Raw genomic sequence first — 16877 nt, forward strand, 5'->3', positions numbered from 1 at the left:
ACAGAAAGGCTAACCCACCTTGATGTAGATATTGCTTAAAAATACAACAGTAAAGGCTGATAACTTTGCAAGAGCCATCTTTTCAATTTCAGTTTTTATTGCAAATGTCTGCATATTTTTTTAAAATAGCCCCCAGTGATTAGTTACAATTCTGAAGCAAGGGTATATTTGCTCTTAAGTTTCAGATAGTAATCGTGTAACTTTGCTTGAAGCCAGTAACATAATAGAGATTGTGCAGCCAGATCATCTAAATTAAGCTAACTGGAAATTATTAATTCCATGGGACTGATGGGAGCAGTGACGGTTGGTGACAAGTGATGCTTTATTATCTTTCATAGGCAATTTCATTCCTGACTCCGCTGGCAGTCATTTTTGTGGTGAAAATCATCCGACGGACAGACAAGACTGAAATTAAAGAAGCTTTTTTAGGTATGCTGAGAGCCGTATTGATTTTAAAAATTGAAAAGTTACTACTTCATGAATTTCCAGAAAGCGATCCATCCGATGTTCTTACCCTTAAAAGGAAAATGCAGTTCTTGTACTTTACAAGGTGAAAGCTTTTTATTTTATTTTTTAAAAAATCTATGTTCTCTATGGCTTCTTAAGTTCGTAAAAAGTACTGATAACGAGCAGTAAATACAAGGAAAGGCAAGAGAAGTGGGTGAAAGTTATATGCAGGTTGAGGACTGTAATAAACATTGTTTTTACCTTGCGGGGTAGAACGAGTGTGTGTGTGTGTGTGCTCAAGTTGGTAGGGAAAAAATTATCTCAGTTGATCTTTTTCAAAGCTTGCCAAACTTTCTCAGTCATAAAAGTTCCTATCAAACTCTTCCGGCTGAGTGCCACAAAATAATACGCACAAGCTTTCACAGTTTATTAGGGAAAGAGAAGACAGACTGTGATGTTCTACATAATCATCATGCTTCGTTTTTCAAGTGTTCAAAGACCTTCACATATATTATCTCAGCAGTCGGTGTGACAAATCTGTATGGAAGGCAAGTATTTGCAAGGATCCCAAAGTTACCCAGGGGGTGTTTTGCAATGTGGGGGCGGGGGAGCTGGAGGAGCCTCTCCCCTTTCCTCATTGCCATGGCAGCTCGGCTTGCTGGACCTTCTGAAGCATTGGCTCCGGCACCAATCATCGGCGGTGCTGGCAGCCTAGGGTGGGGCTACTCAGGCAGACCAGAAGGATGACACTCCCCCCCAGTCCACCTGGCCCCCTTTTATCCAGGCCATGCTGTGCAGCCCACAGTGAGTCATCTTGTGGGATGGATCCATTTGGAGGTGAGCCAATGCCTGCATACTTGTCTCCCCCCACTTTGGGGATCCCCTTAAAGGGTCATGGAGGTGGAGCCATTAGAGGGCATGTCCAGTTTGGGAGCTGTCATCTGGCTTGACTCCAAGGTGGCAGGGGAACCACACAGTGGCTTGCACCCAGGTGGGATCCCAAGATCTGCCATCCCATGTGCTTTCATCCAGCAGGCAGGCTGGATGGGGGGTTGATATTGCATGACAGGCAGGTTGGCCATCCCTCACGGCTCACCAAAGGTCCAATAGCTGTAATCCATAAAGCTGTGGCCAAAGTTTACCCCAGCCACCCTTATAGGGTGTCTGTTGTGGGGAGGAGAAGGGAAGGCGATTGTAAGCTGGTTTGCTTCTTCCTTAAATGGTCAAGAAAGTCAGCATATAAAAACCAACTCTTCTTCACTTACTGGAGCTTTGAACTATTCTGTGGGACTTGTCATTCATTGAGCTGGTACATATTTAGTGTGACATTTGATCTTCCCATCACTGTAACCCTTGACATGTGGTAGAATGTTATGTGTGTCCACATCTGAAACAAAGCTTTTAGTACTAAGTGAAGGATGTGCTTTGCAAAAGAGCACATGGAGAAAGTAACATATTTGTGCTGGTGCTATTCAGTATTTCCCTACCGAAGTGTGGAAGGGTATGAGAAAATGCTATGTATGTTAATGACCTACTAAATTCTGGCTCCTGGAAGAAGTTCAAGATCATATTGTGGACTTGTCTGGACTTTCAACTAAGGAGCTGTAGCGACAACCAATTGTCTGGATCTGCATTGACTTTCCGGGCAACTGAAAAATCTTCCCTTCTTTACCATTTAAAAGCATCACAGTGGTTATAGGTATTCAGCACTGAGGAAACTGAATCAACCACATTGTCTACAGGTTTTTTCTGTTCATGAATGCCATAAAATATTGTTCTCTAAACAGTGTTGCGTAAACAGGGCTTTGTACCAACTGATGTAACTTGTTCAAGAGCTCCATGGGGATCTTGTGACAATCCAGGGATTCATAAATATTTTACTTAACACTAGGAAGTGCAAGGCTGATGGTAGTAGTCATGTCTTACATGCAGAGTCTTCAAGCCCATAGACTAACAAGCTGCTTGATACTGTGAGTTCAAAATGCAGAAGCTCTCAGAGTGGTCTCTTGAAAACATGAGATTTGATGACACCATGCTGGTGTGAGACCCTATCCTCCGTTAATCAAAAATTTTAAACATATTTATTTGCTACCCTGAGTGATACAATTTTATATTTGACACATCTGCTATATTTGACAAGCAGGCTAGCATGGTGGCCGGGAGTGCCTTCTATCAGCTGGATCTGATTTGCCAGCTGTATTGTTACTTAGACTCAGCCGATCTGGCCATACTGATCCATGCTTCCATAACCTCAACGTTGGATTACTGCAGTGTGCTTTACATAGGGCTACACTTGCAGACAACTCAGACACTGCAACTGGTTCACAATGTGGCAGCCTCACTATTGTCGGGTGCTAGCCACCAGGAACATATGTTGACCATTTTGAAACAGCTACATTACCCGCCAGTCTGTTTCCAAGTTTAATTTAATGCGCTGGTTATGACCTTTAAAGCCCTCCATGACTTGGGACTAGGGTTGGGAAATACCAGGTTGGGAAATAACTGGAGATTTTGGGGGGTGGAGCCTGAGGAGGGTGGGGTTTGGTGAGAGGAGGGACTTTAGTGGGGTACAATACCATAGAGTCCACCTTCCAAGAGGCCATTTTCTCCAGGTGAAATGATCTGTGTGGCCAGGAGATCCATTGTAATAGCAGGAAATCTCCAGCTACCACCTGGAGATTGGCAACGCTACTTGGGACCCACATATTTGAAGGACCGTCTCCTTCCATATGTCTTTGTGCATCAACTGTGGTCCTCAGGCAGCAAACAGTTGGCTATCCCACAGGTTAGGGTGACATTGACCAGAGCCCAGGCCTTTTCGATCATGGCTCCAGCTCTGTGGAATGGCCTCCCTGAAGAAGTGAGGGGACTCCCCTGGTTGGAGTTCTTCAGGATGTGCTGCAAGGCCTGCCTGTTTGCCAATGCTTTTGAGGGGGTTTGAATAATAGGCATCTCTTAATGGGGGGGGTTGCTATTTTATTTTGTGGTGTTAACTGAAAATGTGTTAAAGTATTATTGTAAGCCTCCTTGAAACACCAGGTAAAAGGTGGGGTATAAATGTTTCAATAAATAAATAAATAAATAAATAAAAGGAAGTTTGTCCTATCAAGTGCCTTCCACAAAGGCCTCTTGAGCTCCCTTTAAACATAACATGCCTTGTATTCTTTGCTGTTGTATGAAATATTGTATTTATGAACCCCTGGTTTGTCATGAGCAAGTTATATCAATTGATATAAAGCCCTGATTACTTTTCAAAAGAAAAATATTGCATCCATGAACAGAACAACCCTGAAGACTGGGGCTTACTGAGCTGTGGTTTACTCAGTGAAATTACAAATTCACACATTAGACCCTTCCTATTGGCAGTGAAACGAGAAGCAGGAATTGATTAGTTCATCCACTGCCTTCCCCTTGTTCATGTTTTATTATAGTTTTTATAATGTCTTTTTGGGAATTAGGCAGTTAAGGGATGAAGTTTTCCTTCAGGGGGCTGTGGCTCAGTGGTAGAGCATCTGCTTGGCCTGCAGAGGGTCCCAGGTTCAATCCATGGCATCTCCACTTAGAAAGACTCAGGTAGTAGGTGGTATGAAAGACCTGTGCCTTGGATATGGAGAGCTACTGCCAGTCTGAGTAGAAAATGCTGACTTTGATGGACCAATGGTTTGGTTCAGTATTAGGCAGCTTTTTGTGTTCCTGAATGGGCAGAGCTACTCTTTCCTCATCCTGTTTAGTAGCTGGCTTGTATGGCATCTCTTGCTCCTCTGATATAATTTCATTGACCAGTTCCTTAATAACTAGGTTGGTAACTGCATTGCTAGTTCATATCACCACTTTATGTAGCTGGAGTCTATCATGAGGCCATATCATGTCTCATTGAAGGATTATGTGAAGGTATGTGAACATAACCCCATAAGACAAGAGAGTATGTAGAGAACCAGGAAGAAGCAAGTCCTTGTTTCTTAGTAAATAATTTGATTCCAAGTCTATTTTTGATTTTTTAAAACAGTTATGAGCTAACAAATGGACATGTTGTGGTTCTAGATTATGTTCTCTTCTTTTTAGCTGTTTCCTTGGCTCTTGCTTTGAATGGAGTCTGCACAAACACTATTAAATTAATAGTGGGAAGGTAAGTCCTAGTACATTATAACTATTGGCTGAACTTCAGTACCAGTTGAATATAAATATAATAAACTATAATGCTGCTTTGGGGAAACAGTAGCCAAAGAGTTCATATAAAATAAATGAAGTAAATAAAAGCTAGCATTGTCATAAAGTCTAATGCTTTTAGCAACTGCCCCAATAAAATGAGAAAAGAGAAAATGAAGATACTCATGGGTGTTTTTCTGCTAGCAGTTTTCTTATTTAGAAATATCTAGAGCAGGGGTGTCGAACTCATTTGTTATAAGGGCTGGATATGACATAAATGACACTTGGAGAGCCAGCGTGGTGTAATGGTTAAGAGCGGTGGTTGGGATCTGGAGAACTGGGTTTGATTCCCCACTCCTCCACATGAGTGGCTGATGATAACTCTGGTGAACCAGGTTGGTTTCCCCACTCCTACACATGAAGCCAGCTGGGTGACCTTGGGCTTGTCACATTCTCTCAGCCCCATCTACCTCACAGGCTGTCTGTTGTGGGGAGGGGAAGGGAAGGTGATTGTAAGCTGGTTTGATTCTTCCTTAAGTGGTAGAGAAAATTGGCATATAAAAACCAACTCTTCTTCTCCTCCTCCTCCTCCTTGGGCCATGCCTCTCCAGCCGGATCCAGCCCTCAGGCCATATGTTTTACACCCCTGATCTAGAGAGTGTGGATTAAAAACATTCATATTAAATGATAGGTCTTCTGCAAAAGCTTCCATCAAATAGGATTACTTGCAACAATTTATTTTGGGTCAGGCAGTCCTCTTAGACATCAGTTCATTCCTAGCATTCCTTCTCTCAAAGACTGCCTCCCACCATCCTTTTATACTGTACTTTAACAGGTGGACTGTGAAATTATGGGACATTTCCCCCCATGAACCATCCATCAATATGATCAGTATAAATGGAGGAGCTGGTGCTAGAAGAAGCTATAAAAAACAACCGGCAGCAAGGGATCGATTATTCTTGTTTTATAATTCCTGAAACAGAAGGTTGTGAGAATCCACTTGGGAGGTAACGCATCCATATCCCCTTAAAATGGCGGTGGGAGGGACATAATATGAGTTGAATTTCTTCCCACCAGAGCAGTGGAAATGACTAATCAGAGGAGAGAGGCACAGTTAAGTAAAGAGTACAGACAAGAAATAAATCAAAATTTCAGATTTCCCCTAGAAGCTCCACAATAAGAAAGAAAAATAAGCAAAAGCCAGCTTATAGAAACAGTAAACATCATTCCATTAAGACATAGTATACATTTGTTTTTCAAAAAGCCACCACAGTGTGTGTTTTACAGATATATGCTCTATCTTATCACGTCTCAATGGAATGATTCTTGTAGTTTCTATAACTGAAAACCTATTTGTTTATTTCCTTTGAACCTTCTGTTTTTTATCTTGTAAGATTTTAGGTTCACAGTGTCTTCCTTTTTGTCTCTAATGTGTAAATTGAAATATCTTCATTTCTCTGCTAGTACTGATGTAGAACAGTTTCAGTGAGTTGGAATTTAGCTATCTTTTTCCAGAAGCCTGACTAATATAAATCAATTCACTCTGTGACACAACTCCCAAACCACTGTTCTGTTTAATCTATATCCCTGTATGTGACTTTTTTCCAGGATATATATGGAGAAACTCTCTTAAGTTTGAATTAAACAATTAATTTCTGAAGACGCTGCTTAGCATCACCAGAGGGTTCCTCCATATTCGGAACTACATCGTTCTCCTTACGCACATACCACTCCAGTAGGGTTTCCAACTTCCAAGTGGTGGCTGGAGATCTCCCTCTATTACAACTGATCTCTAGCATATGTGGTCAGTTTAACATAATGATCATTTTGCTATTTTTACTAATGGCTACTTTTCTGTTTCAAATGTCTATGGTGTTTCTTGTAGACCTCGTCCCGATTTCTTTTACCGCTGCTTTCCAGATGGAGAAATGAACTCTGAAATGCATTGCACAGGAGATCCAGATGTGGTGTCAGAAGGCAGGAAAAGTTTTCCTAGCATCCACTCTTCCTGTAAGTTCATTCCTCCTAATGAGGTGCCTTGCTTTCTTTAGCCATATTTCACCATTGTTCCTCCTGATTGTTCCAGATAGATTTGAGACAGAAGGAGCATCTTTGTCTTCAGTAAGGCAGGGAGGATTCTGGTGTCTAACTTCTGGAACTCTTGATTGCACTACTGGAAATACTGTGACAGAAATATGTATTTATCTGAATAGCAGATTTTTATCCCACCCATCTTCCAAGGTGCTCAGGATAACAACACACATGGTTTTCCTTTCCCATTTTATCCTCACAACAACTCTGTGAGGTAGGTCAGATTGAGAGACAGTGTTAGGCCTCAGGTCATCCAACAAACTTCATGGAAGTATGGGGATTTGAACCTAGATTTCCAAGATGCTAGTCCAACACTAACCACTACACATCACTGGCTGCCAGTAAGCTATATTAAGACTGCACAACTTGCAACCCAACAAGCTAAGTAACACCCACCAGCCATTGAATTGTTGGGACAGAACTTGTGTGGGCCAGGTCTGTACAGCAGCTTGTAAATTAAAATAAGGTGGTAGCACAAATGCAGACAATCTAACTGTTTTTTTGATTGTCGGCTTTGACAACCGTTTGATCAATACTTATTTTGAGGGGGTGGGGATAATCCTTGAATAGCAATCACTGCATATAGATACATGAATTAACCACATGAAAAATTATTAGCGATGGGTCAGTTCTTCTATGTTTGCCTGTTTATTCCTCTCAATTTTCATGGTAGATTCTTAGTGAGGGAAATAGGATTTTCTGAGTTGTTTCCAAGAAAACGGGGGGGGGGGGAACAAACGATGGAAGTGACCACCCTTTTGTGCTTTCCTGTCAATTTTTATTCATTCCAAAGGGGGGAAAACTCATTAACTCTTGTGAAGGTTGGAAAGGTAACAGGCAGTATAGAGAGCTTACTAGCAACAGGATAATTCTTAACCAGAAATGATATGCCTGAGTGTGATGTTGGAAAAATGTAATTTCCAGCAAATTTTCCTATCAGCTGGTTATCCTCTCCCCATTCTCAAGAGTAAGTTCCCTCCCCTTTTGGATGGAAAATATTTTTTTGGGGGAAAGGAAGCCAAGACCCAAATTTGGATAGTTCAGGGCCTCTTATAAATAGGGATGCCAGCTGTGGGTTGGGAAATACCTGGAGATTTTCAGGGTGGATCCTGAGAAGGGTGGGGTTTGGAGAGGGGAGCTACTTCTATGGGGTATGATGCCAGAGAGTTCACCTTCCAATGTGATCATTTTCTCTGGGCGAACTGATCTGTGTTGTTTGGATATCGTTTGTAATAGCAGGAGATCTCCAGCCACCACCTAGAGGCTGGCAACCCTACTTATAAAAGAGTTTGATATTCCTGCTCCCACAATTCCAAATTCACCCTCAATCACCACAGTTACATTCAGAAGAGTGCTGCCGCTGTGTGTGATAAGTTGTATACCATTCGTGGAGAATTGCAGTAACATATACGGTGCAGTGCAGTGACCAAATGATCTCATCTGCAAAAATGTGTGAGGCGTTGGGACTGTTGTTCACACTAATGTCTCTACTGTTTGAAATCACCAGAGGACTTCTACATACTGTTGTAAAGGCTTGACAGGCTAACTTAAACATACCCATCTGATCACCATAAAATTCCTTAATTTTTTTTAAAAAAACAACAACCATCCTGTAAAACTGTTTGTGCAACTTTATTTTAGAGCCTCAAAGGGGATAAACAATAAGGCTTGATTCATGTGTGCATGACTTTGTATCTCATTACCTGGTGAATATATGAATTGCCTTCCTTGAAAAGGATTGTCCTTGAGGTGCCATGAGGTTTATGTGAAAGCTCTTTCTGTGGAAGTTGAACTGTGACTGCTGAGCATACGTGGACAAATTTATCCTCAGCAGTCGCTTGGTTGGCTCAGCGGCTGATTAATACACCTAATGACTGCATATCTGGTCCTTCTGCCACCACATGGTTGGACTGAACTGGAAAAATGGTGAGCTTTTATGCAGTTAAAGTCATGCACCGTACCTGCTCTGACTGTAGGAGGAGATGTGATAAGCAACGGGGGTGGGGTGGGTTAGTCAGCTTTGTGCCTTGTCAGTATACCAGAATGGCATATTCCCAAGATGCATTGTACATTGACACCTTCCTGGGTCATTCCAGATTGCGTTCACCAGTGCTTGTTTCATTGAGTCGCATCCATAGAAGATTCTTGTTCCGCTCTTGTTGTCTTTTTTTTACAGTCACAGAAAACATAGTTATTTCATAGCATTATGACAGTTGACATGATAAACTACAATGCGCTTCTGGAAATGAGAACTGAAAGGGACCTGCTACTGTACAGTAAAAAAATTTTTTTTTTGCTTATGTTAGACTGTGATGAAAATAAATCGTAGGTGCAGGCAATGTGCTGTCAGGCTACTGACAAAGACAGATGAAGAAGATCTTTGGCAAGTGGATGATCATCCTTGTCCTTGCTGCCAGCTCTTTTTTTTTTTTTTTTTTTTGCTGTCCAAGCTTCCGTGTTCTAGTGGGCATTCAGTATGATTTTTGACTGATGTTTTTAATGTATTAATGTGTTTGGTCCAAGATATGATCCACCTTTGTTTTCAGCTGGCTCTCTTGCAAATCTGCATTATGTCCAAGGAAGAAACTCAGAAAGAAAGGGCAGTGAAACATGCCAGAGAGCCCACTGAAGAAACATGTGGGCTGATTTTTTTTTAACGATGTCTCATCCTCATAGAACCAAACCAAGCTCTTGTGACAGCACCATCCCGTGTGCCTTCAAATAGCTAGATTTTTAAAAAAGATTGCTACTATTTGTTGGGAGAAGACCATTCCTTTGTAGTGTGTGGGGAAATTGATCCTTTCCCCTGAGACCAAGTTAGGGCCACTGTGATTCTGAATTTAATTTTCTAGAGTGAAACTACTAGGAATGAAATTGCATGGCTGCAAGAAGAAGATGGAACCTATATAAACTTTCAATCCTCTACTGAGGTAACAGAGACCAGTGACAAAAACATTTTTTTTAATTGACAGCATCCTTCCATGAGCTACTTGGTTGAATGTTTCAAGAAGCAAATTGAGACACTAATATCTGAAAGTCAGAACTTGCTTAGACTAGCAAACTTCTGATGGAACTATGCATTTATATGCACAATTATCTGGGGCAAGCCACATCTAAGAAACAACCAAACAATACCTGGAACCATTTTTAATGGTTAGAAGCCACTAAAATCACTATAATGCAAGCTATCAGGCATAACTAGAACAAAGTTACGAAGCTGGTTGGCTTTTTTAACCTGCCTTGTGAAAGACAATAAAGTCAGATATCTCTGGTCCTCTGTAGGTAGGACGTTAAATTGATACATGTTCAATTTCTCAGCTTAATTGAAACTTTTCATAACGTGTATGAAAAATCTAGTTGTAAACAATTTGACTGTAGTCAAACTGGATGCAAGCGAGTGGCTCAAAATGAATACAAGTGCTACAAGTTGTTGATTTCGATTCCTCCCATTGAAAATAAAGTAGACAAAGGACTTCAGTGGTTAGAGTGTTGGACCTGGGAGAACCAGGTTTGAATCCCCACTCTGCCATGGATGCTCGCTGGGTGACCTTGGACCAGTCACACACTCTCATCCTAACCTACCCCACAGGGTTGTTGTGAGGATAAAATGGAGGAGAGGACAATAATGTAAGCTGCTTTGGGTCCCATCGGGGATAAAGGCAAGGTATAAATGAAGTAAATAAGTGTTATAAAGTACTGAATTTCCCTTTTATTTTTCAAAACTGTTAGTCAGTAGTTTGTAATCTTGGATAGTTGAGAAACAACTGGCCCTTGTCCCTTGCTATACCAGAGTAAGGGACTGCTTAGCTTTCTCCACTAGGGTTCTCATGAGCCGAATCCCTGTTACATTACCCCATGTGAGTAATTCCAGCCATTCACTCATATGGAAGAAAGTGCTACATGGGGTGGGGGGTATAATACTGCAACAGAGACAAAGTTTTCTTGCTGTCCAATAGTGGAAGTTCCATGATCTGCTGAGAGGAGACCCCCATGGTGTAAGTACAGTATGTCTCTGAAAGACGCTGCCTATGATTCTGACATACATTGAGCTATTAAAAGAATGTTGCTGAATTTTTTTTTGATCTCTTGATTTGCTTGGGAAATTCCCAAATCATTTTAAATGGGGGAAAGTGCTTGCTAGCCTGTAGATTTGCAGTCCATCAGTTTCTGTATAACCAGCCTCAATCTGCCAACCTTTTAAGAGACCTGTGCTATTTTTCAGCTTTATTAATCAGAGTGCTAGCTTACTACTCAATCAGCTATGTACCTTCTGATCCGCTCAATGTTGGATAGATTAAAGGTTCAAAACCTGCCCTAATCTTGCCATTTATTCTTGGTACCCACTGCAGATTCTGTTGTAAGCTCATTGTGATAGTATCAAAACTGTTTTATATGGTAGCCTATTCCTACATTCCTGTTGTTAAAGGAAGCACTGAAGAATGATTTGCCTTTTTATGTCCCTCCCCCCTCTTTTTTCAAGAGGATGGATGAGGTTCACATGAATAGAACAATTAGAAAAGGAACCTCTGAATTAAAGCTGACAAAGTGTACCATGATGATGAAAGATTAGACAACGTAAAGTCAGTCTTCTTTTGGCAGTTGGTTTCAGTTAGCTGTCTACAAACGGAAATGAGATGAGACATGGAGCATGAGGGTGCAAAAAAAGGCTCCAATCATTCTCCAATAAGGTTGCCAACCTCCAGGTACTAGCTGGAGATCTCCTGCTATTACAACTGATCTCCAGCTGATAGAGATCAGTTCACCTGGAGAAAATGGCTTCTTTGGCAACTGGACTCTATGGCATTGAAGTCCCTCCCCTTTCCAAACCCCGCCCTCCTCAGGCTCCACCCCAAAAACCACCTGCCGGTGGTGAAGGGGGACCTGGCAACCCTATTCTCCAACCAGAGTTTCCAACCATCCTGGCCATGTTGTTGAACGCTGCAAAGTTTGTCATTGATATCAGTCTCTCAAAGCTAAGAATGTGAGCAAGGGCATCTCCTTCTCCTGTTGAAATACCACTACAGCTAGACCTCCTTTGGTGATCACAGGCATTCCCTTTTTCTGGCTCTTCTGCCAAGGAGCTCAGAGTAGCATTCACTGTTCTCCCTTTCTCCATTGTATCTTCCGGACAACCTATGAGGTAGGGTGAAAAAGGGGGCCCAGGTCACACAGGGAGGTTCATAGCAAAGTAGGGGTTTGAATCCAAGTCTCCCCAGTGCTAGCGTGATATTTCAACCACCGTATTGCACTGGCTCTTTATCCTTTGGCTCCTTCGGTGGAAGCTGCTGGCTTGTGTCACTTGCAGAAATTGACACTGGAAGAAATCAATTTGTGAATGTGTAAATAAAAAAACCCTCAAAGGGGCTATCCCCTGGAGCAGCATAAAATATCATCCTAACAACAATGATATGAGTATTTTCAAAGGGTTTAATAAGAAAGGTATAGAATTTGCTTAGCATTTCTGTTATCATTAGGTCTCCCTTCATTAACTGGCCTTTTTCTCACACTCAGTGGCCCCTTTCCCATTACCGTTCTAAACGGGATGTTATCTGTTGTTGGCCCGATTCCAAGTAAAGCAATAAAGGGACAGGCGTTCCCGATAGCTCATTTTAATCCATCTATGAGCCCTCTCTGAAGCGCTCTGGCCATTTCAAACAGTGTTGCGCTTTTTCCTGCCTTTTTTCATGGCACGTTTTTTTTTAAACGTTCTAAGATGAATGCAATAGTGCTATAGCCCTAGACCACCATGGACCACCAGTGCTATATCACCGGCATTCAGATGGATTGGATTGCTATGGTGGTCTAGCGCTATAGCACTACTTTTAGAATATTTTTTAAACAGCCAAAAAAATAACGTGCCACGAAAAAGATGTATGTGTGTGGGAGCGGGAAGCTGTCCTTTGAGATGTGTTCCAGACATTTTAAACAGCATACTAATTCAGAATATTGTCGAAGGCTTTCACGGTCAGAGTTCATTGGTTCTTGTAGGTTATCCGGGCTGTGTAACCGTGGTCTTGGAATTTTCTTTCCTGACGTTTCGCCAGCAACTGTGGCAGGCATCTTCAGAGTAGTAACACTGAAGGACAGTGTCTCTCAGTGTCAAGTGTGTAGGAAGAGTAACATATAGTCAGAAAGAGGTTGGGTTTGAGCTGAGTACTGTCCTGCAAAAGTAATATGCTAATCATTGTCCTGTAAGTATCAAGATAATGTTCTAATGAGAGTGTGGTATGTTAATATGGAACCATTGTATCCTGAAGTGATCTGTTAATGTGTGAAATCCAAAGCTAATCTGCATGGATATTGTTGACTGTTGTCTTTGTTAGTCCAGACTAACAAAGTTTTTTTTTTTTAAGTTCAAAGCAACTGGGGGGGGTGTCAGTTGGGGCTCCACTGCTAGAGCAGAGGATTCCCTCCCCATTGCAATTCCCCTTTGCTGTGTTCCCCTTCAGCTGTGCTGTGATCTATGGGAGAGGGAGCTGCAGGAACATTGAAAGGGGCCGGCATATTTCTCTTGTGGGAAAAATAATAGCTCATGGGGGATTTCAGCTGGGGGAAATGGCATGAAGAAAAAGGATAGTTCTCCGTCCCAATCCTGTTGTCCAGATCTGATTCCCTCTCCTCCCCCTCCATCTGATTTGAACCACATAAGAAATGTGGGAGATCCTAATCGTGGATCTACCATGTCAAGTCTAATGTGGACCACTAAACAGTCATTTATTGCCAACTGTGTGGTCACAACAGACCTAATAAAACAGAGAATTCAGCAATTGTCTGGCATCCTTTATTGGAAACAATGTGTATCATTAGGCAATGGATGGTTTAATTGAACAAGATAAGCAAACAGCAGTTGGCAGCTACTCTGTGTACTTTAATGGAAGAGGCAAATAAGATCTTTAAATATGTCCTGTGGCCAGGTCAAGTAATCAATGTCATAGCTTTCATGCCAAGCTAAGAAGATGCTTCAGTAAGGGAGATTCCTCTCTTGAGTCTGTAAAGTAATTTGCAAATCAATAATGCTTCACTCTGAATATTTGTTGAAGCATTTCCATTGGACAAACGTCCCTTGTTAAGTATGATCTTGGCTCTCAACAATGTAATGCTTGGAGACTGCATGGGAAATAAACTCTTCTAAAGCCATTTTATGCATGCAGTAAAGAAATTCCAAACAGACCAGATGCCCAGTGATAAAAGGTTGGAACTAAATTAAGAGAGACTCTTTTTAACATAATTCCACTCTTTGTTACTGTAAATAGCCCCCTGTTTTTAGCAATTGAAGAATGATTTCTCAGTACATCATTTCTGAATGCCATGCTTGCTGTGAATACTTGATTTCAGGCACCAGCTGCTACTTGTGAGGGGCTGGGAAGTCTGAATTCATTTTAGAGCTTGGGAGACAAATGATTTGAAGGTGACCTAAATTTACACTTGGATCATTTTCAGCTGCAAACTTCAATATATTTTGTGATGTACTTGGCTGTGTGAAATCAGTAAAACTTTAAAAAATTAAGTTAACAATAGTAGCTTCACCAAATGGCATGAGCAGTCCAACTAGAGACGCTTGTTATTATGTGTATGTATGTTAAATGCCATCAAGTCACAACTTACTTATGGCAACCCTAGCAAGGAGCTTTCAAGGCAAGTGAGAATCAGAGGTGGTTTGCTGACCCAGCGCCAAATGGGGGGGGGGAGATTGGAAGGGGCAAAACTGAAATGCACCCTCGCATGCAAAATGAACAGGATGCACTGTTGGAATTTAAATGGCCACAACTTTATTAGTTACAGCTGATAGGGCCTTGGTGTAGCACAGGGGTGGGATCCAAACCATCGGTCGGCCTACTTGCCAGCCAATGAGTGATGTCCTACTCCCAGCCCACCTGCTGGAGAGTAGCATTGGATGGCAGTGTATGGGATTCCACCTGGGCTTGAGCCATTCCGTGAATCCCCTGCCACTTGGAGGGATGCTTCCCCGACAGCCCTCGAGCTGGGTATTGCCTAGGGTTGCCAACCTCCAGGTACTGAGTAAACAATAGTACAAGGCTCAAACACTCAAGTAGCAAAGATGTATATTTGAAGGTTACAATAGTGAAAGTGCAGGAAGTGACAAAAAGGAAACTTAACACAAAATCTATACACTAAGATCTAAAGGTCGATAAATATGATAAAGTCAATAATTATGTCTCGATAGAATCTTTAAAAGTTCATAATAAATATATTCAAATCCTTGCGTTGTGGAGACAGAAGTCAGGAGAAGACGGAACGCGGTCCGGATGCCTTGCGTTTTCGCCGCCCCTCAGGGCGGCTTCTTCAGCTCTCTGTTATAAACAGAAACTGTTCTCCTGCAGAAACAAACATCCACAATAGAAAATTCTCTAGGCTACAATCTTTTTAACTAGAATAAAGTCATCACATTTAAAAAAAGATTACTATGCATCAACACCGATACAGTGAGCATACCTTAAATATTCATTCAGCAGTTTCTTAGATATAAAATCTCAGGTGGACTCTTCCTGCTCCCAACTGGGCTGCTCAGTGAAAATGCTTGCTAACTCAAACACAGGTGTTGCCAATATATCTGCTAAGCCCTCAAGGGATCTTTCTAATTGCAGCTGAAATAAATTACTGTATGAGCTCCATGCTTTTGAAAGAATTAAAGAAAACAAGAAAAATCTAATTCATTATTCAAACCATAAGGATGATAGGATTTAAATAAATAAATAAATCGTAATTCTTGCCTAAGTAAAATTTTTTGAACGTTGTCAACATCAAAAGAATTGCCTTTGTAAACCCAGATGGCAAAAAATCTAAGATCATTCTCATTATGCTTCTGATTAATAAAGTGCTGAGTGAGAGGGGCTTCCAAATTCCGTTGTCTGATTCTGGATTTATGCTCCCCTATTCTTATTTTTAGGGGGCGACAGGTGCTACCCACATATAATTTACCACAGTTGCAAGTAACGCAGTAAACACATCTGCTCGTAGAGCAGTTGGAAAAATGTTTAATTTTGAATCTGAAGTTAGAGCTAGTAGAGCTAAACTCTTTAAGTGGTAGACTGAGCGGACAGAAAGAGCAAGATCCACAGGGAAAGTGCCCAACAACAGAGGGGGTGGCCCGCTGTGGCATAATGTCAGAGTGAATTAGTTTGTCTCTGAGCGAGATGTTTCTTCTCAGGCCAAAAGTAGGGGGAGTGGTACAGCCAGGGATGCTGGATATGATGTGCCAATGATTTCTGATAATCCGCTGGATGGATTGAGAGTGGCGACTGTATGTAAGAGAGCAAAAGATACCAGTTCTAGAGTTGTACTGGGTGGTGCTTAGCATAGACTCCCGAGGTCTCAAGTCTGCTTTCTGTTTAGCATCTCTTAAGATTGTGTCTGGATAACCCCTTTCTTTGAGATCAAAATGTAGGCTCCTGGCAGTCCGCTCGTAATCACCAGGAAGTGTGGAATTCCTTTTGAGCCTGATGAACTGGCTAAACGGGAGATTTTTCTTAAGATGCGAAGGGTGATAAGAATCAAATCTCAACCCTGAGTTCCTGGCCATCGGTTTTTTGAAGGGTTTAAAAGCCAAGGATCTGTCTTTGTTGACAAAAAGCTCGAGGTCCAAAAAATTAATGTGTTCTGTACTGCATGACCCTGAAAAGTGTAAGTGTTGATCACGCTCATTAATCCAGTCAGTGAACTTGGAAAATACTTCAGAATTGGAAAAACAAAACAACAAGTCATCTACATATCTCTTAAACAGAAAAATATCCTCTTTAAAGGGGTTATTATCAAAAATGAAACGTTTCTCAAATGCAACCATATAAAGGTTGGCAATAGAGGGGGCACAGGAGGCTCCCATTGCCACCCCTTTGGTCTGAAGATAAAAATCATCTCCATAACGAAAGACATTATTCTCCAGGATTATGTCTGAGATGTCTAGCAAAAAATGTGTAGGAGGATTGTGGTCAGGGCGACTGTCTAGGTGATCAGAAATAATATTACGGGCTATGTCTAAGGGTACATTAGTATATAAAGCCGTCACGTCTAAGGACGCCAGGACGGCTTGAGGCGGTACCGAGAAGCCTTCTAGCTGCTTGATAAGGTCTCTTGAGTCTAAAAGGTAGGACGGGGTATCCTTAACAAACGGCTGCAAGAAAAAATCTAGCATTTGAGATAGGGGTTCGGTTATGCTCCCTCTTGAGGAAATAATG

The 16877-nt window shown here is 41.6% G+C and overlaps 1 protein-coding gene across 4 annotated transcripts in view; it reads left to right on the forward strand.

The window, feature by feature from the left end:
- PLPP4 (phospholipid phosphatase 4) overlaps window positions 1–16877 on the forward strand; it is an 87865-nt gene that overhangs the window by 11459 nt on the left and 59529 nt on the right. Inside the window, exons 2-4 of one of the 4 annotated variants that reach the window (XM_056849901.1) lie at window positions 339–429; window positions 4510–4573; window positions 6479–6603. In XM_056849901.1, the coding sequence (XP_056705879.1) occupies window positions 339–429; window positions 4510–4573; window positions 6479–6603 (280 nt within the window). Of the gene's footprint in view, window positions 1–338; window positions 430–4509; window positions 4574–6478; window positions 6604–16877 lie in introns of those variants that run through there. The other 3 variants (XM_056849902.1, XM_056849904.1, XM_056849903.1) reach the window with 3 other exon arrangements.

This window comes from Euleptes europaea, chromosome 5 (genome assembly GCF_029931775.1).
Source record: "Euleptes europaea isolate rEulEur1 chromosome 5, rEulEur1.hap1, whole genome shotgun sequence".
In the NCBI taxonomy this organism is placed as follows: Eukaryota; Metazoa; Chordata; class Lepidosauria; order Squamata; family Sphaerodactylidae; genus Euleptes; species Euleptes europaea.